Source organism: Syngnathoides biaculeatus, chromosome 6 (genome assembly GCF_019802595.1).
Source record: "Syngnathoides biaculeatus isolate LvHL_M chromosome 6, ASM1980259v1, whole genome shotgun sequence".
Taxonomy (NCBI): Eukaryota; Metazoa; Chordata; class Actinopteri; order Syngnathiformes; family Syngnathidae; genus Syngnathoides; species Syngnathoides biaculeatus.
This window is the reverse complement of record NC_084645.1, coordinates 21,095,025-21,116,929: the sequence shown is the minus strand read 5'-3', so window position 1 is coordinate 21,116,929 and position 21,905 is coordinate 21,095,025. Positions and strand designations below refer to the sequence as shown.

Below are 21,905 nucleotides of genomic sequence, written 5' to 3'. Positions count from 1 at the left end.
ATATTATATATAATCATTTCATCTTTTGTTTAGTAGTTAACTTTATTTTGACACATGAGTAGAACGCACAGGTTACTGTTTTAAGATCCAGGGAGTGAAAATAACACTAAACAAAAGTACAGCGGACTACAATCACAACGATGACTGAGAATGTACACAGTAAGCAAGTATTTGTACTTTTCTTTCTTCTCTCCACCGCATCCAATTGCTCCAGTGACGAGTATCTTGGTCTGTTTTCTTAATCCGAACAAGGAACGGGTCCTACTTTGCGTCGGATTCGCTACTTGGTCGTGCGCCGTGGCAACAGTGAGGCCTTACTGGTATTTTTCTCCTGACGAGGATGTGGGCATGCTGATTAAAAAAAAATGTGCTTTCTGTGCTCCTTTTGTTCAGGTTGGGCGATTGAATGACGGGAAGAAGAAAGCCGGGTTCCGTTAACGTATTCAAATCTTTCGTAGCACCTCGATCTCCGTGACCCTCCCGCTGCTTAATTGCGTCCGCTTGCTGACGCGGGTAACACGGCAACGGCGTGTTTGTGAATACTTTCAATTACAGCCCACGCATCCGGTCGGCAGCGCGGCCCGCTACGTCGCAGTTTTTTAAGGAATGATTTTGTCCAAATTTAGAGTTCCCCACCACCGAGGTTAACTGGAGGATGTGCATCCTTGACACCAAAAACAAGACAGAAGGTCCTTTACTGGGTGCCAGTAGTTGTTGGTACAGTATTGCAACAAGGAAGAGAGTATAGTTGGGACAAAACTGAGCAAAAAGTATTTGAGTACAGTATTTTGTTTCTACGTAGTGCTGCTCCACGTGTGGATTAACGTACTGTAGCAAATATTTGAAGCTTGATACTTAACAAATACATTGATTTTCATTCGCCCCTCTATGGCATTTTGCATTACGCAAGCAGACAGTTTTGTGTTAGAAAATACGTTGAATGCTGTGTACGGTAAACTTCTCGTGCGAATGACGCACGGTTAACTTTGAGCCACCTTGCCCCTTGTTTGGAGATACATTTAAAAATGTTATTCGCTCAAAAAAGATGTGTATTTGCTACAGTCCCGTGCCACGTCTCCTAAAATATTGCCTCGGTGTCGTATGCTGTCGTGTTGATGCTAAGAATCTGTTAAAATAATGGGAGGAGCTTTATTTTGTCACGCCGTATCTTTGTCTAATTTAAAAAAAAATGTTTGCTGCCATCATGTGGCATCTATAGTCAATTGCAAACTTTCTTTTTTTTGGTGCGTCGGCTATATTTACTCTGTACTTATTTATTGTAATGCCCTCTGGCATGCTGGGAAGAGGAGAGCCGCAATAACCGACGCACTTTTATTGAATGTAAAGTAAAGTAGACAAAAACAGTAAAATGACTTTCCGACATTCAGTGTCAGTCACGCAGTCGCCGCCAAACACTTGCAGACTCATTGACTTCATATTATTTGTTTTCAAGTCGCTATTTTCTTTTTCTCCAGTTCTATGCGTAAAATGGCTCAAAATGATGGAATAACATCACGGGTGAACGTTGACATCCATGCGTTTGGTCGATTTGAATCCACGTGTGACGATAACGTTGCTGAAATCTTCAACAGGCCCTTGTAAAAGTTACAATCCAGATGAATTTTATTTGTACAAGCACATTTCAAAACTTGATTTTGGAACAATATTTGAGCGGAAGCCATAGATGTACACAGAAAGAAAGAATAATATTGAAGATTTATTTTCACGATCCTCCAAAGAGAAACTTGTGCATGTGCATGGAAGCAAACACTTCAATGGAAAAACTGGAGACCGTGTCTTAAAAATTGGATCCAAGCTTAAATCTTAAATCTGACCCAATAGTTAAATTATAAAATTGACTCAACAGTGTGAGTGTAAAAGTAAGATGGGAGGGGAGAGGGGTAGGGGGGGGGGGTTTAAAAGTATGTACATTTCAGGCATTTAGATTTTCAAGATTCCCAACTTTTTCCTTGTTGTAACGCCGTCCATTTAAGTACTGTAGAACCGGGTCTAGCCTGGCCCCGAATAGCCTTGCTAATACGCATTTGTGTGTGTACATTTTTCATCCGTGTAGCTTGTGTCACTTGAAGAAAACTGTATGACATGTAGGTGGTTTTAAAAGTGCTATCAGGGGGGTTGAGTCGAGTTTGCGACTACTTTTGGCGTTCCTGCGAAAGCGAAGAGAGAGAAAGACAGATGAGGGGAGGGAAGAGAGAGAGGACGCAGCCTTCTCCCTCCCGGCCGGAGGACGAAATCCCAAAAAAAAAAAAGGAGACGGCTCTCCTCCTCCTCTCCACGCGGACGCATCCCCCTCCACGGGTCATGGACGGCGTGGCGGCGGCGTCGCAGCACGACGACGACGACGACGGCAGGTTCCGCGCCCTCGCCTACGACACGGCGCTGAGCACGCTGCTGGCCCTGGCCGTGTACGTGGCGCTCAAAGCGGGCCTGGACGGCGTCCGGCGGTGGCGCGCCCGCACGGCGGTGCTCGTGGTGGGCTCCGGTCCGGTGGGGCTGACGGCCGCCCTGGTCGCTGTCCGCTCGGGGAAAGTGCTGAAGCTGACCGTGCTGGACGAGCGCAGCCGGAGCGCGCTGCTCTGCCGGCCGCAGCAGATCGCCCTGGACCCGCGCAGCGTCGACTTTCTGCTGGGACTCGGCGTGGACTTCGACAACATGGAGGGCTGCTGGCACGACGAGCACTTCTTCACCAGGATGGGCGTGTTCCAGGAGTACCTGCTCAGCGTCCTGGAGCAGCAGAAGCCCGAGGTGGACGTCAGGGTGCAGCTCGGTACCAAGGTACGGTTCTTGAGTTCCGAACGCACGCACTTGTGCATTTCAATAAGAGTGCTGGAATGAAAAAAAAGTTCCGTTCACGTGCTACGTTGCATATATTTAATATGTACATAACAGGTATATATCATGCAGAACCGTGTGGGCGAGGAGCCTCTATTGAGTTAATAGTTGTACTGAAGAGAAGTCCACAAGCCTGCCTCAAGCTGATCTCAAACCGAGGTGATCATAAAATTTGCAGAAGTCTGCGCACCCTCCTGTAACTACTGTCGGCCTGCCTTCGGATTTTAGCGCATACTCTTGCTAACCGGGAGTTAGCACAGACTTTCCACGTCTAAAGTGTCTCTTCTTCAACACTAATACATTTCATTTGTTCCAGTAGGCTCTTCCTGACAATTCTTTCCTTTCGCACAGAAGTATGAACGTTTTGAACTAACACTGATCGCTACCTGGAATGGTTCATAGCTCCATCCATCTCCTCCCAGCACCCTGCTCCATCCAAAGAAAAACTGGTGTTCTTTTGGTCTAGCACACTGTTGTGTTTTCAACAAACATGCCTGCGGGAATTACAGCCGAGAAGTTTAATCGGGGTTTCATCAGTACTTTTCAAAGTCTTTATGCACGTACGAAAATGCATTATTGTCCGATAAAAACATCCACAGTCCAGTAATAAGAGGGTGTGCACACTTGTGCAACATTTTTTTTTTCCCCCTTCCCCTTCCCCTTTTGAAAATTATTCTTTCACTGGTTAAAAAGTTCCTATATTTAAAATAAAAACTGTCCTGATTAACAAATATTTCATAAAAAATCCTGATGCGTGCTCAGTGTGTACATAATTAACCTTTTCAGGTTTTTGCTCAAAAGAGAAACATATTTAACTATTCATATCCTACACATGGCTTTTTCATGCTGGACGTTCAGTGATGTAATACTTTGTGTCCTAATTGCTGCTTACCAAATTCTTGAGAATCCATAAGCCAAGTTTTTACGTGTTAGTTCTAAAATATCAAAACTGGTTGGAGTTACTGTGCTACCAAACTTTTCATTTGCACTTCTACTCACGTTTCCCAAGTACTGTACTTACATAAAAATGTCCCGGAGCTTGTCCTGAAATGAGAAACGTGGGAAGAAGAGTCGCGTATGTATGCGCAGCTTCTACAAAGCGGGACCGAAAGCTCACTGAATATTTGTGTCATGTTTTTGTCCTCCTTTCCGCCTCATTAATCAGCGCCGCTTGCGATCTAAACCCGCACGTGACCTTGTTGAACGTCCGCACGTCCGCATTCCAGCTGGGCGCCGATGATGACTTTGCAAGGTTGAGAGAGAGAGAGACTTTTATCCCCCCCCCCCCCCGAAAAAAAAAAAACAATTGTTCAGTTTCTTCATCTGTAGAGTTTTGCGCAGCGACTGTTTTGCAGGCCAACCTGCAATGTGTGAAAATGCGCGACACGCAGTTGAGAAACCATGGGGAAAAAATTGGGAATAATTTTATCAAAGTTAGCAGGCACCCTTTTGGAAAAAAAATCAGAAGTGTGTGCCTTTAGGAATAAGTGGCATTTGAGTTTGACACCTCTGAACTATGTTGAAGTCAGTTGAAGCACTTCGTACAGGAAAACAAAAGTACTCCTTTGGCACCATCTGGTGGCAGTCAGGGCTAAGTCTCGATTCCGCTTAATTGTGAAAGCAAAAACTTCAAGTTGTCATGTCGTTATCCAAGCCGCTCATCCTCACAAAGGCTGGCAGCTCGCTGTGGGCGAAAGGCAGACTACACCGTCATTTGCCCACAGCGAAGGCAAGCGTGTGTACCTCTCCAGCATCACTGACTGCAAAGCTTCAAGTTATTGTTTGAAAAAGTGATTACAGGAAGGGCAAGAATGATGAAGTGCGGCATCCCATTTGCTGATTAAGTTACGGAAGTGATGATTATTTATTTTACTCCCGACCTGTCGGTGTGCCCTTTAATGGACCCCCCCCCCCCCCCCGCCCTCTTAATGGCTTGAACCCTTTTAGCACACTTTGGCTTGGGCTGCTTGTGAGCCTTGACAGCCGCTGGCCTTTCTTTCTCCCTCTCACGTTCCGTCGCCCGTCGCTTTCTCCTCCCCTTCGCGGGCACCTGCTTCCTCTTTTACCCGAGGCCGCTGTCTCGCGTGGCCACGATTGGACGCTTATCCTCAGCCGAGTCGAGCGTCGTGGTTAGCAGGACTATCCATCCATCAATTTTCTTAACTGCTTATCCTAACGAGGGTCGCGGGGAGTGCTGGAGCCTATCCCAGCTGTCAACGGGAAGGAGGCGGGGCACACCCCGAACTGGTCGCCAGCCAATCGCAGGGCACACTGAGACAAACAGCCGCAGTCACAATCACACCTGGGGGCAATTTAGAGTCTCCAATTAATGTGGCATGTTTTGCACTCCCCGTGACCCTCGTGAGGATAAGCCGCAAAGAAGACGGATGGATGGATGGATTGACGGATGATTGGTTGGTCAGAACAAAACGTTACGGCAGAATTTGAACGGCAAAACTGTAGCGATCGTCACTCCTAAATGTATTTTAATCATCAGCATCTCTGGTGAGTATGATGGAAATGTTTATTGTGTTTTTGTTATGTGAATTATTAAATGGTGATGACATTTTTGCAGAGCATTGATCGCTTCAATGAGTGATTTTAAGCGGAGGATTTCGAGAAGTCAAGCGACGTCGGTTGACTTCCGCTGTGGATTTTTTCAAGGTTTATTTTTTTTTTCTTTCCGTAGTTCACAGACGATTACCTACGCCGCATCCCGGCCGGCGAGTGGCCACGCGTGATCGTGGTGGCCGACGGCTCGTGCGGCGACTCCTGCGCCGTGCTGGGCCTCAGCTCCGACTACGCCGTGGAGTCGTGCCACGCCTACGGGGCCAACGCCAGCATCGAGAGGCTGGACCAGAGACAGGTGGAATATGAACGCGCGCACGTCCACACACGCTGAGGTGTCCTGAGCGATAGGCCCGGAAACAGCGCATTGAAGTGATGAATATGTACACCGCGGGCCTTGCACGTCAACGTGGATATTTGACGTCTAAAGCCGTCGATGGGTGTTAACGGGTTCACAGTCTCGTCGGCAGAAAGATTTGACTTTGCGACAAGAGCTGTTGTTCTGATGGAGGCAGATGATGCCTTTTATTTGCAATTTGTACCCTGGATGTACTCACGCCAATGTAGTCATTTTCAATTGACATTATTTCCCCACATTCGCAACATGCTGTGTGGGTTCGACGCTGCAATCTCGCCCTGGAAATGATCATGGAGTAGATATGGAAAGTCCACACACTGCAGTTCAAATGCCTTTTTTTTTTTTTTGTGTGATTTAAAAAGATGTTACAACTTTCTCCACCATTAATGTGACCTATGACCTGTACAACCGATTTCAGTTCAAATGAATATTTAATAGTAAGAAAAAAAACCCCGAGATCACGTAGATGCACAAGTGCGCACACCCTTATATAACTGGATGTGGACGTGTTCACAACTATCCATCCATTTTCTTTGCCGCATATCCTCACGAGGGTTGCGGGGAGCGCTGGAGCCTATCCCGGCCGTCAACGGGCAGGAGGCGGGGCACACCGTGTACCGGTCGCCAACCAATTGCAAGGCACATGGAGACAGACCACAGTCGCACTCACAATCACACCGATGGTGCATTTCAGAGTGTCCAATTAATGTTGCATGTTTTTGGGATGTGGGAGCAAACCGGAGTGCCCACCCGGAGAAAAGCCACGCAGGCATCTGGGAGAACACGCAAACTCCACGCAGGCGGGTCCGGGATTGAACCCGGGACCTCGGAACTGTGAGGCCAACGCTTTACCGGCTGATCCAACGTCCCGCCATGTTTACAAGTTAGTGATCGTGTTCAAATTCAACGCAAACGGGACTCAATGTGCAACTGCTACCATTTAATGTGCCGAATAATGTTGAGCGGTTCTGACAGGCTTTTCCTCGCATCTTTTTTATTTTGCTTTCTAGAAGAAGCCCGTAGATTGGACTGACCTTTTTGAATTGTTCGTAATTCCTTGCAGCTCCAGTTCCAAATGACGGAAAACGTGGCCAAAAACAGCACCGTGCATCACATTGGCTATCAAGTTCTTTTGAGGATGAGCAGTGTTGTGTTTACGCCAATCAGACTTTTTGGAATTACGGCCAAAAGGTTCAACCTCTGTTTCTCGGACCATGAAAAAAAAAAAAAAAAAAATCTCTCAAACATTTGTGGAAATGTGTTAGAATCCGATTCATCCAAGACCCAGTTACCTTAAGTTAAAGATAAGTTTTCAATTGTTGCTTTATTATTATCATTTATTTATTTTTATTATATATAATCTTTTATGTGTGTTTCTTTGGGCTTGTCCCTTTCGGGGTCGCCACAGCGTGTCAGTGGGATACGAACCCACAACCAAACCAGTGCTCTAACCACTGAGCTACGGGGCCACGATATATATAATCTTTTACATGATTTATGTATTACTTATTTATTATTATTTATTGACTCACATTATGATTTCACAGTAACGGTGGAATTTTCAAAACCCCATCGTTGAACATGGGTGTGTAGACTTTTTATATCCAGCGTACATGCTGATCCGGAGCGATTTGATGGCATCGTAACGGTTCACGTCACATCCTCCATGCACAGACGTCGTGTGTCTGCTCTTTCGTTGACCCCCCCCCCCCCCCCCCCCGGGCTTGTTTCCTGTTCTGATTGAATTTACCTCCCGTTGGGTCCGGCTCACCGTCCTTCCCCCGTCCCCCCCCCTCCCCCCGCTAAATCCTGTTTGATCCCACCCGGATCTGCTTTACGTCGCCGCAAAAGCGATGGATCAATTCCGGCCGGAGGGAGGACTGAGACGCAGCCGTCTTGCGTGCTCTCGGCGTTCGCACCGGCACCGCTGACTTGGCAGAGTCGACAACTTGACCGAGCTTATCAGACGCTAATGCTAATCATCCAACAAAAGCCGACGCAGCTCTGCTTACCTTTTACCTTGACGTAATTGCAGGGGAGTCCCAAGTGAAAAAGTTACTTTTGGATCTTCACCCTGCCGAGCTCATCAAGTCATGGGCAACGGATCTCAATGCGAGGGTGGGATTATTTAAATTAGCCCCCCCCCCCCCCAAACCCCAAGTCCCCCTGCCGTTGCGCCCCAAAATTTCAATTGCAGCATCGTGCCACCCGCCTTGATGACGGCGCCGTCTCCCCGTCAGGTGCCCACTCCGGAGATCCGCGCCCACAGCCTCTACTTCGACCTGTCGGCGTACGGCGTGGAAGCCCTGCGGGAGCACCGCAGCGCCGCGGCCAAGCCGGGATTCCACGTGAAGATCTACGGCACCTTCCGGAACCGCTACATGGCCCTCGCCTGCCCCGCCTCCGACGCCAAGATGGTTCGCTTCCTCAGACACACCGCCAATTCCTCGGTGAGTTACTAGTGCGCTCTGTGTCGTTACTGTTCGGCTCACCAGTAGGCTGATCGTGTCTTCCCAGTAATGTTTTTCCCACTAGTGTGCTTGTGCTTAGTGGATGGCAGAAGTGGCAAAAATCTCACTAGTACACTCTTTGTACTTGCTAGTAGCACAATTCAGTGCACAAGTCGCATGATGGTGTGGTGCACTAGCAGTTGAGCTGTCTTACTACAGTTTTGCTTCATTGGTAGTCTCCAGTTTAAGGTGTTAATGGGAAAAAATTGTTTCTAGTAGAGTGATGCCTGGGTTCTCGACCACAATCCGTTTCAGAACCCAGTTCGAGAGGTGATTTGTTCAAAAACCGAATCGATGTTTCCCATTACAATGAATGGAAAAAGAAATAATGCATTCCAAGCCCAAACAATTGGGCTATTTATAGCATTTTTTAAAACGTTTTTTTGTGAAAATAAACTGCCTAGTTGAAATACATGTATAGTTGAAATAATTTATATATAATAAAATAATTTAAGAACTATTTAAATTTTTTTGTGTAAATGAATGCTTTAGTAGCAGAGTAGGCGAGACTGGGAGTGCATTGCCATATCTGTTGCGACATTTTTTCATTAACAAAAGTGCGGAATAGCTTTAAACAAGCAACTTGCCTTCTTTGGAGCCATGATTGGGGGTTAATACAGTAGTCCTTGATAAGACCGGGACACGTCTGTGTACAGAGGCTGCGTTGTACACAATAACACAAGTTCCCTGGTTGCGCTGCGCGCATTATTTCATTTCCGGGTATTTTTTCAGGTGGGCCAAACGCAGGGCATATAGAGACACACTCACAATCACACCTATGGGCAATTTAGAGTGTCCAATTATTGTTGCATGTTTTTAGGATGTGGGAGGAAACCGGAGTGGCTTATTTCTTAAATTATTTTATGATATCAAGCATTTAAAGTATACATGTATTTCTACTATGCAGTTTATGATCAGGAAAAGCTAAAAAACATGCTTTAAAAAGGCAAATTTTTTAGGCTTGGAACGCATTATTTCTTTTTCCATTCATTGCAATGGGAAACATCGATTCGGTTTTCGAACAAATCACTTCTCGAACCGTTTTCTGGAACGGATTGCGGTCGAGAACCGAGTCGTCACTGTACTAGTGTTCTCAACGAGGATGACAAAGCGTATTAGTCATGTATTTTTTCCTTCACTACTAGGCAGCCTGTTGTCAGTACGAGGAGAACTTTGGTACGCTAGTAGCAGAATTAAGTGAGGTAAAACTTTAATGTTTGATAACTGCCTGCTAAAGGTAAAATTGCGCACAGATGTCAACTAGCGTTGCGGATTCCCAATGACGACAACTTAACAAATTTACCTCGGGCGCCTTCCGGTCGTCCGGCTCAGGAAATGGGAGGAATTTGTCAAATTCCCGCTTTTCCAGTGCATCCGGCAAACATCCGAGGCCTGTTTGCAGTACACGCGCTCGGCAGATGGGCCATGCCATTAGCGTGTGCGTGCACTCGTGCGCACGTTCAAGACTGCAGATGCACTCGAGTGCATCCGACAAGAAGAACGGCGGGCCTTTTTGCGGCCAGGCGCTCCTGGTTGCCGCGTGGGCGTCCGTTCGCGTTGGCGACCGGCGTCACTCGGTAACAGACGCCCGCGCCTGCGACGAGCGTCACCGAAGGAGGAGCCGGCAACGCCGTTCCTCTTGAATGGGAAAACGCGCTGCTCTTCGGAGCTTTGCCGAGCCCAACCGTTCCCCAGCTGATTCAGTCATTTACAAAAAAAGGAAAAAAAAAAAAAAAAATCAATCAATTAAATCATAATTAATCCTCTGGGGTCTTTATGAGTGTCCGTCCACCTCGTCTTCCCCCCTTTTTTTTTTTTTTAAGAAAAAAGCCAAAAAAATTTAGCTCTGAAAATGCAAATGTCATGATACTTCCCAGTTTATTTTTTCATTTTCAACTTCAGCTTTTTAAGTAATTCACTGAACATTGACGACTTCCATCCATCCATTGTCTTTGTCGCTTATCCTCATGAGGGTTGCGGGGAGTGCTGGAGCCAATCCCAGCTATCAAGGTGCTAAGGTACGCCCTGAACTGGTCGCCAGCCAATCGCAGGGCACATAGAGACAAACATTCGCACTCACAATCACAAAATAAAATTAAGAATATGATATGAAATTAGCATAATGACCATCCATGCGTTCATTCATTTTCTTAGCTGCTTATCCTCAGGAGGGTCGCGGGGAGCGCCGGAGCCGATCCCAGCTGTCAACGGGCAGGAGGCGGGGTACACCCTGAACTGGTCGCCAGCCAATCGCAGGGCACATAGAGACAAACGGGCGCACTCACAATCACACCTTGGGGCAATTTAGAGTCTCCAATTAATGTTGCATGTTTTGGGGATGTGGGAAGAAATCGGCGTGCACACCCAGAGAAAACCCACGCAGGCACGGGGAGAACGTGCAAACTCCACACAGGCGGGGCCAGGACTGATCCCGGGACCTCATAACTGTGAGTCCAACGTGGGTTTTCTCCGGGTGGGCACGCCGATTTCCTCCCACATCCCAAAAAAACACGCGACATTAATTGGACACTCTAAATTGCCCCAAGGTGTGATTGTGAGTGAGAATGGTTGTTCGTCTGTATGTGCCCTGCGATTGGTTGCCGACCAGTTCAGGCCTCCAGCCCGTTGACAGCTGGGAAAGGCTCCAGCACTCCCCGCGACCCTCGTGAGGATAAGCGGTGAAGAAAATGGATGGCTGGATGTAGAAATTGTACATTTTGGCTCCTTTATCACCACCATTGGGCAAATGAAATATGAAAACTAAGATTTTGAATTGCTTGTTATTTGATCGGAGGTGAAGGAGTCATAAAATGGGTTTTGTTTTCCGACTCAATGAAATTAAAATTATTGTTCGTTATGATCATGTTGCCTATCATTTATCAACTTTTGGTCAAGATGCGGGCGGAACGATGGATCAGCTGGAAAGCGTTGGGTTCACAGTTCTGAGGTCCCGGGTTCGATCCTGGAACCGCCTGTGCGGACTTTGCATGTTCTCCCCGTGCCTGTGTGGGTTTTCTCTGGGTGGGCACTCCGATTCCCTCCCACATCCCAAAAAAACACGCAACATTAATTGGACACTCTAAATTGCCCCTAGGTGTGATTGTGAGTGCAACTGTTGTCTGTCTCCGTGTGCCCTGCGATTGGCTGGCGACCAGTTCAGGGTGTACCCCGCCTCCTGCCCGTTGACAGCTGGGATCGGCTCCGGCGCTCCCCGCGACCCTCCTGAGGATAAGCAGCTAAGAAAATGAATGAACGCGTGGATGGTCATTATGCTAATTTCATAACATATTCTCAATTTTACGAAAGAAGCATTTATTGGCTTACTGCACTCCAATGACGTATAAAAGGAGAACAGGTTGCTGGGTCAAAGATTGCTGCCTCTTCCAAGAGTAACGACTGTATTAGGAATGTCATAAAAAAAAGTGTAACGGGAAAATGCCAAACAATTTGTCGTTCAGATCATGAAGAACATCTTCCACCAGTCCTTCAACGCGTACAAAACGGACGTCGAGCCGCGGCTGAATGACGTGACGCTCTACCGCATGCAATGCAGCCGCCGCCTCTTCGAGATCCAGCTGTCGCATCGCCGGGTCAGCGCCGCCTACATCGAGGGGGACAACGTCGCCGTCACCGTGGAGGGCGAGGCGGCCCGCGTTCTCAACTTTGACACGGGTAAGCACCCCCCCCCCCCCACCCCCGCCCCCTCGCCGCGCCCTTAAAAGAGGTTCTGGGGAGAGTTCTGTTCACGGTTGAACTTTATTTGACCTTCTGTCAACTATTTAGGCACACGTTTAGCCGTATCTGGCATGTGCGTCATGTCCAAGTAATTTTTGTACAATTGTCTGTTGTCTACCAAGAAGCTGGAACGCAAAATCCGCAAGAGCCGTTTGATCCGCGAACATTCCCGCGTACGTCCGACTCGATGCCTTTCTGTGACTCTTCCGGCGTTTCACTATTACCGATGACACTTGAAGTCCAGTGGCCCGACGGATTTTGATTGAATTTTTATTTATAGTCTTTGTATGCTCCACATACAGTGATGCCTTGCTTCTGTACCACAATCCGTTCCAGAAAACGGTTCGAAAACTGAATCAATGTTTCCCATTACAATGACTGGAATGGGCCGAGTCGCTACAGATACGGCAATGCGCTCCCAGCCTCGCGTACTCTACTACTAAAGCATACATTTTAAGCAAAAAAATGTATCTATTTCTTAAATTATTTTATTATATAAATTATTTAAACTATACATGTTTTTATACTATGCAGTTTATTATCAGGAAAAGCTTAAAAAAAAATGCTTTAAAAAGCCCCAAAAATTTTAGGCTTGGAACGCATTATTTCTTTTCCCATTCATTGTAATGGGAAACATCGATTCGGTTTTCGAACAAATCCCTTCTCGTACCGTTTTGTGGGACAGATTTTGGTCGAGAACTGAGGCGTCGGCGTACTTATTCAAGGAAGGAGCGCCTTCCCCCGTTAGTCCGTGACATCGATGTCGCCCCGTCCAGCGATTTGGCGCAGCTCTCCGACTTGAGCGCGACCGCGTCGTGTCCTCCAGGTTGCGGCGTGAATCTGGGCCTGCGAGGGCTGGAGTCCATGGGCGCGTTCATCTACCGCACCGCCACGGCCGTGGACCAGCAGGACGTCCTGGAGGCCCTCGCGGCCAAGATGCAGCACTCCAGACAAGTGGCCCGCGCCTTCAGGCAGACGGGCCTGACCGAGTCCATGTTCGGCTGACGCAGGTGCAATGTCCCCTCCTAGTGGTCACACAGGGAAGGGAACGCAGGTACCGATGCGCACTGTACATGAGAGCGACTCACTTAAAAACACGCTGTAATGATTTTGCGACGATCTTTGCTGCAGTAGGATATTTTTCTGTGCTGGCCTGTTTCCATTTTCATATTTAAAAATGGGTCTTTAGAAACGAAACGAAACTTGACTCCGAAAACTCAAAAAACCTCAGCGTCAACAAAACCCGATGTTGAGGGGGTCCGGAAAGATTCTCTTGGGATTTTGATTTTTTGATTTTTCTTAAAGTCTCCTTTAAGGAAAATTTGTTTGATTATGTTGATACTCTTGTACCAATACAGGTGATATCATATGAATGCTCTTAATGTAAAGGGAATTAAATCAAATCCTTGTATCATTTTGTCTTTTTAACGAATCCAAAAATATATAGAACAATGATAATCTGAATTTAATTCGTGTTATAACCAATTAAGGGCTTAAAAAAAAAAGGCTGGCTGGCTCATTGGCCACCAAAACGCAAGTGGCCGGAAGCGGAAATCCGCCATCTTGGTACTCCCAAAACAACCGTGCTGACCAGTTTCGTTCCTGCGAGAAAACATTCCACAGGTAAATTAGAAAGATTTACTTTGACGCTGTTAAAGTTTGTTTGTAAAGGGTTTTTTTTTTTTCCTGATCTTAATTCACTTGAACGAAGTTTTGTTGACGGTTGTTGTTGTTCACTGTTCATTCTCTGCTTGACCTTTTTAGGCCGACGTTTTTTTCCGCTAAAAAGCAATGTAAATATTCTCCCAAACTCCATCAGTGGACAAGTAAGAAAACACATTTTCTGTGAAATTTTTTGATGAATTTCAGAATACAGAATTCAGCAAATTGAATTTTCAAATTTTCGAGGAAACAAGTTTTAAATGTTCTGTCTGAAATAGGACGTCGCGGAGGCAACAAATGAACTTTTAGCGTTAAGCATGTATTTTCCCATTGCAAGTCCTTATTTCCAAAAATATATCCAACTGATTGACTTAAAATGTAATGTTTTTAATGACAAAAAAATATGTAGTTTTTTTTGCTATGTCATGATGATCGTGCTTCACATCGTATTTTGGGAAAACTGAACATGTCACGGAAATCGGGCCCCAGGTCATGCGCGAGGTTTCTTGCTAGTCACGCTGTTCCGAAACTTCATCAGTGGATCAGCGAGAAAACACATTTTCTGTGAAATTTTTTGATGAATTCCATAATACGTAACTCTGCAAATTGAATTTGAGTTTCAAATGCGAGGAAACAAGTTTACATTTTTTGTCTAAAATAGGACGTCGCAGGGACAACAAATGAACGATGCGTACGTTCCCTTATTTCCAAAAAGATATCTAACTTATTGACTTAAAATGTAATGTTTTTATGGCATAAAAATGCTTAATTTTTTTGCTATATTATGATGATAGTGCTTCACAGCGTATTTTGGGAAAAGTTAACATGTCACCGAAATCGGGCCCGAGCTAATATGCAAGGTGTCTTGCTAGTCTATGTCTATGTTCTATGTCTCTCCTTTGCCTTTTTTCTTTGGCTTACCAAGTCGAAATAAATATCCTTTATGTTACCAGAACTGAAAAATAATTTTCCATGCCTAACTTTGAGGAAAAACCCCACCATAAACCAATTTATAAACCGTTTTCTCCACGCGTTTTGGGAGTACCAAGATGGCGGCCAACTGGCTTCAACCAATCGACACACCGCTAGATATGTATGCGCTACTTAGTCCACCAAAACCGTCCAAAGTCTCTTCCTCTCTGTTTGTTCAGTGCTTTCCATATGATCTCTCTCTCTCCTCTCTCTCTCTCTCTCTCTCTCTCTCTCTCTCTCTCTCTCTCTCTCTCTCTCTCTCTCTCTCTCTCTCTCTCTCTCTCTCTATATATAGTAATGCACTGCTTCCGCCTAGTGGTATTTATGACTACTACACGATAAACATACACTGGCATGGGAGTTCAATTACATTGAAATACGAACACTGGCAGTATCATAATCAGGCAGCATCTCGTTCCAATATATTTATGGATACATATGTATTGAAAACAAAAGCGTGCAATTCTGCCTTCCTGCTTCACGGGACCGGGTCGACGGAAGAATGCAGAGTTGGATTTAAATGCTTTCCGTTAATTGGACGCGGGCGGGACACCCGAATAAAGCATTAGTTTGTGGCTTTAAAAAGGTTGTTGGACAAATTCCCTGGACTGTGTCCCCTGCGGGGTTTGCCTTGTACCTGTTTCATCCTCCCACAGGAGGGCAGTGTTTGCCTGTTAAAAAGCTTCCCCGTTCTCAAACAACCTTCCAATAGCATAATATCATGCACAGACATGACAAAATAAATACAAAAATAAAATAAAAAATACACAGAATGAACAAAAAAATATAATATAAATATAAATATAAAAATATAATTGGAATGCAGTTACGAAATATTTGAAAAACAATTGTTGGATTTAGTTTTAAAAATAAGAATTGCCCGGTTTCTGTTGGGATTTGACATTGGCAAATGGTCAGCCTTGCACTTGGTCATGTCATGTCATTTATCCAAGCCGCTTGTCCTCACAAGGGTCGCGGGGAAAGCCTGAGACTATCCCAGCTAGCTTCGGGCAAAAGGCAGACTTCACCGTGAACGGTCGCCAGTCGGTCGCAGGGTAGATATCGACACCATCACCGAGCGGGAATCGATCCCACGCGACCCGAACCAAAGGCAGGCGTCCACTTGTTAAAAATAGTTTGAGCAAATTATTAATATTTCTTCAGCAGAATCCGAAAGTGAACAACATAAACGTCGCAATAGTTTCAGCTTGTCAAATAGTGAACCAAAACCTACATGCAATAGCCCTTTGTAACTAAATTCAGATTATTATTATTATTTTTTCATTTTTTTTTTACAAGGGTACATTATTTTTCTGTTACACTAGAATTATACTGTATAGTTGTAATTATTTTTTTTTTTTTTGCTAATTGACTGGGAAAGGCACACAGGGCAAAAAAAAATATATATCCTCCTAAAAATTGTCAATATGAAATGCAGATCTTTTCAAAATGTATCAAAGGCCGATCTGACATCAATAAAAGATAAATATGAATCAATGTTTCAGTGAAAAAGGGGCAAGTGTAGTTTGACCACAATTTTTTGTTGTTTCTGTTGAAAACATTGAATACCAATTGATATTTTGTTGATTTTGATCATGCCGGATTGCAGGCACTTGCTTTTCCCAGGTGACCTCTGACCTCTGACCTTTTTATGACTGCCTTTTGGTTTAAAAAGTTGTTTTACTCTTTCGCGGTTCTGAGACGGACGAACAGCAGGATCAAGTCCGAATGTGGTAAAAGGGAAATACTTCAAGGGGCTGCTTCAATCTCCCTATTGACCAGTGTTGCCCCCCCCCCAAAAAAAAAAAAATAAAAAACAAAACCCCAAAAACCTACTGTTACAAAATTCTCCCCATTTTCCTTCAATTGAACATGATGTTAAATCCAAAAGTCATTTTTGTATTTGTGGATCAAATTTCAACTGGAACAGTCTCAGGAACACAAACTTTATAGCACATATATCATTTTATTTTCCATTTCTCTGATAAAAAGTTTACACACCCCTGATTGTGCGATTTTTGTTACTGTGACTCAACATTGCACGTGTTGCGCTTTTTGGGAAATTTTCCTACGATCCGACGACATCAAGTTTGAACCTTTTGCGCACGGCTGCGCAAGTTCTGCCGCATTTGAGACTTGCTCCGGAGCTACGGCGAAATAACGTACGGCGGCGGCGGCGGCGTGCGTTTGGGCTGACAGATTTCATCACTCGTTCCAATTAGCAGTCCGTGATGGCCCAAAAGATAAAACAAACGAGGCTAACCCGAGCTATAAACATTTAAACGTTATTTGGGATTTTTTTTTTTTTTTTTTTAATCAGAACCACGACCGCTATTTATGATTTATATTTGAATGTGATTGGTTCATTTCCAGCACAGCTACATCCATAATTATTAGTGTGCGCGCTTGTGCAACCACAATCATATTTCTGGTTGTAAATATTGATCTACTGATTCAATTGTATTGTTTATATCTCACCTTAATGGTGTAGAATGTATTGAAATTATTTATATTTATATTTTCTCATCTAAAAGAAAAGGTGGCATTTGGACATTTGGAGTGTGTGGACTTAATTTGATCTATCTATCTATCTATCTATCTATCTATCTATCTATCTATCTATATCTATCTATCTATCTATCTATCTTCTATCTATCTATATCTATCTATCTATCTATCTATCTATCTATCTATCTATCTATCTATCTATCTATCTATCTATCTATCTATCTCTACCGAAACACCCTCCAATCTATCTATCTATCTATCTATCTATCTATCTATCTATCTATCTATCTATCTATCTATCTATCTATCTATCTATCTATCTATATCTATCTATCTATCTATCTATCTATCTATCTATCTATCTATCACTCCCTCCCTCTCTCTCAGGCATCCATCCATCCATCTATCCATCCATCCATCTATCCCTCCCTACCTTCCTCCTCTACATCTATCTCTATCTATCTATCTATCTATCTATCTATCTATCTATCTATCTATCTATCTACTATCTATCTATCTATCTATCTATCTATCTATCTATCTATCTATCTATATCTATCTATCTATCTATCTATCACTCCCTCCCTCTCTCTCAGGCATCCATCCTCCATCTATCCATCCATCCATCTATCCCTCCCTACCTTCCTCCCTCTACATCTATCTATCTATCTATCTATCTATCTATCTATCTATCTATCTATCTATCTATCTATCTATCTATCTATCTATCTATCTATCTATCTATCTATCTATCTATCTATCTATCTATCTATCTATCTATCTATCTATCTATCTATCTATCTATCTATTCATTTTTAATGAAATAACCAGGGCGGCATGGTGGATCAGCTGGAAAAGCATTGGCCTCACAGTTCTGAAGTCCCGGGTTCGATTTCCGGCCCCGCCTGTGTGGAGTTTACATGGGTGGGTTTTCTCCGGGTGGGGAACTCCAGTTTCCTCCCACGTCCCCCAAAAATATGCGACAATAATTGGACACTCTAAATTGCCCATAGGTGTGATTGTGAGTGCGGCTGTCTGTCTCGATGTGCCCTGCGATTGGCTGGCGACCAGTTCAGGGTGTACCTAGCCTCCTGCCCGTTAGGATAGGCTCCAGCGCTCCCCGCAACCCTCGTGAGCATAAGCGGTTGAGACAATGGATGTATGAAATAAGCACACAATCCAAATCAGCCCTCCAGATTAAAACAAGTCACAAGAGCGAGTGTGTCTGGTGTTTGGGAGGGTGGGGGTGAGTGGTTGGCTCGGGGGTGGTGGTGGTGGTGGTGGTGGTGGTGGTGGGGGGGGGGTTATAAGGGGAAGCTGTGCGTGTCACCGGTAGCCTGGGGGCCAAGTTGCCGTTGACAGGGATGGGATGGGGGGGGGGATCTCTGATTTGAGGCAAGTTGTCACTCCGGTGACTGCAGCTGCCTCCCCCGAGTGACACCTCCCTGTTGGTGGGGGGGGGGGGGGGGACATGCCGCTCTGCTCGAGTGTGTGTGTGTGTGTGTCGGGGGCCCCAGCGACCAATGAGGGGGGGGCAGACCTTCATGTTGCACACCTAAGTGTTCGGACACACCGGTCGAGCAGGTGGGCCCATCCACACAAGCAGCAGCACACGCCTCCGGCGGCGTAGCTCCCGTCCCACCTTATCTAATTTCATTAATGTGACCCCCTCGCCGCCGCCCCCTCCCCCCTTCCCCCCGCCCGTCTGGTGACGGCTTAATGGCCATTATTTGTGGCTGCCTTCGAATAAAGGCCCGGCCAGTAAATTGCAGTCTGTGGAAATCGAGATATAAACGCCGCCCTGCATTACTGTATAATATCTTTGCCTTTAATTAACTGAAAGCCGTGCTGACATTTATTGGATTGCAAGTTACTTGTTAATGGCTATAAATTGCGCCCCCCCCCCCCCAAAAAAAAAAAAAAAAAAAAGAATCGCTGCTTATTTTACATCAATAATTTGTGGACCTTTCGCTAATGATTATTCATCACCGGCCTACGGGGACTGTCGTGTTTGGGGAGCGAAAGTGAATGAAGTATGTAAAGATTTAAGTGGGCAGCGTCTACTTAGTCTTATGGCTTTTTTGTGGGGGGGGGGGGGGGGGGGCGGTGGCATGCATTAACTGCCGTGGCCCGGGTTGGCGTCCCACCCGCATTTTTGTTTCCCCGCCCCGTGGAAAAAAACGTGTCGGCCGTGAATTTATTGCGTGGCTTTCATTCCATCACCGTGCTGAGCTGCTATCATGCAGAAAGTGCTGTTTTTTTTTTTTTTTTAATTTATTTAATATAATAAATATAGTATAGTATATCGTATATTCTGTTGCGGTTCTGGTGAGAAGGAGGGAGTGCTGCCTACTTTTACCTTCGGTGTAGTGTCATGTACTTTGAGTACCATAAATGTAAAGTCATAAAAGTCAAAAAATGGAATGCGATTGTGTGCAGTTTTTGCTTGGAAAGGGAAAACTCATCCTAATTGTTTGTTAAAAACATCATCGAAAAGAATTTAATCCCTTAATTTATGAGCGGAACAGTGGATCAGATTGAATGGCTCACGGTTCTGAGGTGCCGGGTTCGATCCCGGACCCGCCTGTGTGGAGTTTGCATGTTCTCCCCGTGTCACGAGCAAGAATGGAGCACGGCCGAGAGGGGCGTGGCCTGGCCACCGCTTTGGGCCATGTGATTAGACCAAGTATCGAAGTCGGAGTCTCGTCACTGGCATTTGCCAGTTCGTTGCCTTGAGTTAGTGAGTTGCGTTCACAGCCGGCTGGAATCGCCACCCCCGAGAGAAAGTGTAGTGTGAGCTATCCTCGTCGCAGCGATTCTGTGCCACTATAGTTTAGTCCAGTCTGAGTTCATGTTTTCCAGGTTGCATCCCAGTCTTCAGACCTCACTTCACGTTTTTGGACTTTGCTTATAGCCTAGCGTTGTTGTGCCTCCGCCTTCTCGGACTGCTTACACCGTGTATGACCGCAGCTTTGGAAAAAAAGTACGCCTAACGACATGCTCTCGTCTCGGAGTCCTGCGTTTGGGTCCAGCTCCGCACCTTTGGTTCGTGACACCTCGTGCCTGCGTGGGTTTTCTCCTTGGCACTGGGGTTTCCTCCCACATCCCCAAAACATGCTTGCGTTAATTGGACACTCTAAATTGCCCCTAGGTGTGATTGTGAGTGCAATTGGTAATTTGTCTCCATGTGCCCTGCGATTGGCTGGCGAACAGTTCAGGGTGTGCCCTGCCTCCTGCCCGTTGACAGCTGGGATAGGCTCCAAAGCAATCCTGCGACCCTTGTGAGGATAAGCAGCTAAAGAAACTGGATGGATAACTTATGAATGCCCCAACTAAAGAATTTTTCGAGTTACGGTCGATTTTGTTCCTTTGTATCATGAGCAAAGTTTTGACTTATGAGTAAACATCGGGCCACCGTCAGCTCACAAGGAAAGTACAGACGAGAGAACTGAAGGGGGGGGGGGGTGGAACAGATTAATCCAATTGCTATTCAAAACAAGGGGGGAAAGTTATTTTACTTCCGAATGTGGTCAGAGAATGAATTAAACTCTTATCTCAAGGCAGCACTGTGCAAAAAAAAAATGAACTGATTAATCGACAGCTAATCGATCATCAAATTAATCGACGAGCTCAGTATTTTGATCTTGTATGATTGGTTTGGCGACATCATTTAACTTTCCAAATCGGATTTCAGCCCCTCAACAGTTAATATTTTGGGAGATTTCCTGTGCTTTGCATGAAAGCAAATTGATGTTTGTGTTCAATTAAAATGAGACATTTACAAAAAATCACATTTTCGGTATTTCGCAAACCAACGATCGACGTTTCTGCCAATTTTCTGACACGTTCCCGACCAAACCGATAAGTGGATCGTCCTCAATGTATGTTTCTGCATTTTCCTCGCTGTCGATTGGAAATCTCGTCCCATTTTTGAATCGAATCATGTCAATTAAAATCGTTTTATGACCGGATTCGTCGATTAGCGGAAGCAGCGATTAATCTGCGATTAAAGCAATCGCTAGTTGCAGCCCTAATTAATAATGTTGCAATTAGAGAACATCAACTTGTGGCCAACGAGTGAAGAATTTGTGGTGAGTGTCTGACGTACTTGCGGTCTCTAGTTTGTCATTGTAGTGTGGTTGTGTGCGTCCGTCACTCAGCCGCTACCAGGAGCAGATTCCCCGTCGTCGGCGGGCACCCGTCAGACGGGGGCGGGTGGCTCTCGTCACGCGCCGCCGCCGTTTGCCGGCGCTGGCATTGATCTGGCGTGGAGGGAGGCCGGATCTGACAGGCCTGCCACAAAAATCACAGGCCTCGCCAAGGCCCCGACTGCGGAAGACGCGAGCGCACCCCGACACGTTCGCCAAAGTCAAAAAGAGCAGTCGGTCCGTCAGTCAGTCGGTCGGCTCGGGCAGGCCCAACGTTTCCACGAAGAGACAGACAATCGAGTTCCATTATGGACCATCCGTCCATTTTCTCTGCCGCTTATCCTCACGTGGGTCGCGGAGAGTGCCTTTGCCTATCCCAGCTGTCAACAGGCAGGAGGCCAGTTAGACCCTGAACTGGTCGCCAGCCAATCGCAGGGCACATCGAGACAAACAGCCCCGCTCACAATCACGCCAAGGGACAATTTAGAGTGTCCAATGAATGCACGTTTTGGGGATGTGGGAGGAAACCGGAGTGCCCACCTGGAGGAAACCCACGTAGGGCACAGGGAGAGCATGTAAACTCCACACAGG

The 21,905-nt window shown here is 45.7% G+C and overlaps 1 protein-coding gene across 1 annotated transcript; it reads left to right on the top strand.

Moving 5' to 3' along the window:
• Positions 1-1,798: 1,798 nt before the first annotated feature.
• si:dkey-234i14.6 (uncharacterized) lies at positions 1,799-14,356 on the top strand. The gene is made up of 5 exons (XM_061822638.1): positions 1,799-2,796; positions 5,543-5,719; positions 8,020-8,229; positions 11,748-11,961; positions 12,851-14,356. Exons 1-5 carry the CDS (start codon positions 2,197-2,199, stop codon positions 13,027-13,029), a joined length of 1,380 nt encoding a protein of 459 aa, XP_061678622.1. The 5' UTR covers positions 1,799-2,196; the 3' UTR covers positions 13,030-14,356.
• Positions 14,357-21,905: the final 7,549 nt, after the last annotated feature.

Coding starts and splice junctions, on each gene's coding strand:
- si:dkey-234i14.6 (XM_061822638.1), top strand. CDS start 2,197: ATGAGGGGAGGGAAGAGAGAGAGGACGCAGCCTTCTCCCTCCCGGCCG. Junction 2,797..5,542: donor GGGTGCAGCTCGGTACCAAG/GTACGGTTCTTG, acceptor TTCTTTCCGTAG/TTCACAGACGATTACCTACG. Junction 11,962..12,850: donor CGTTCTCAACTTTGACACGG/GTAAGCACCCCC, acceptor CGTGTCCTCCAG/GTTGCGGCGTGAATCTGGGC.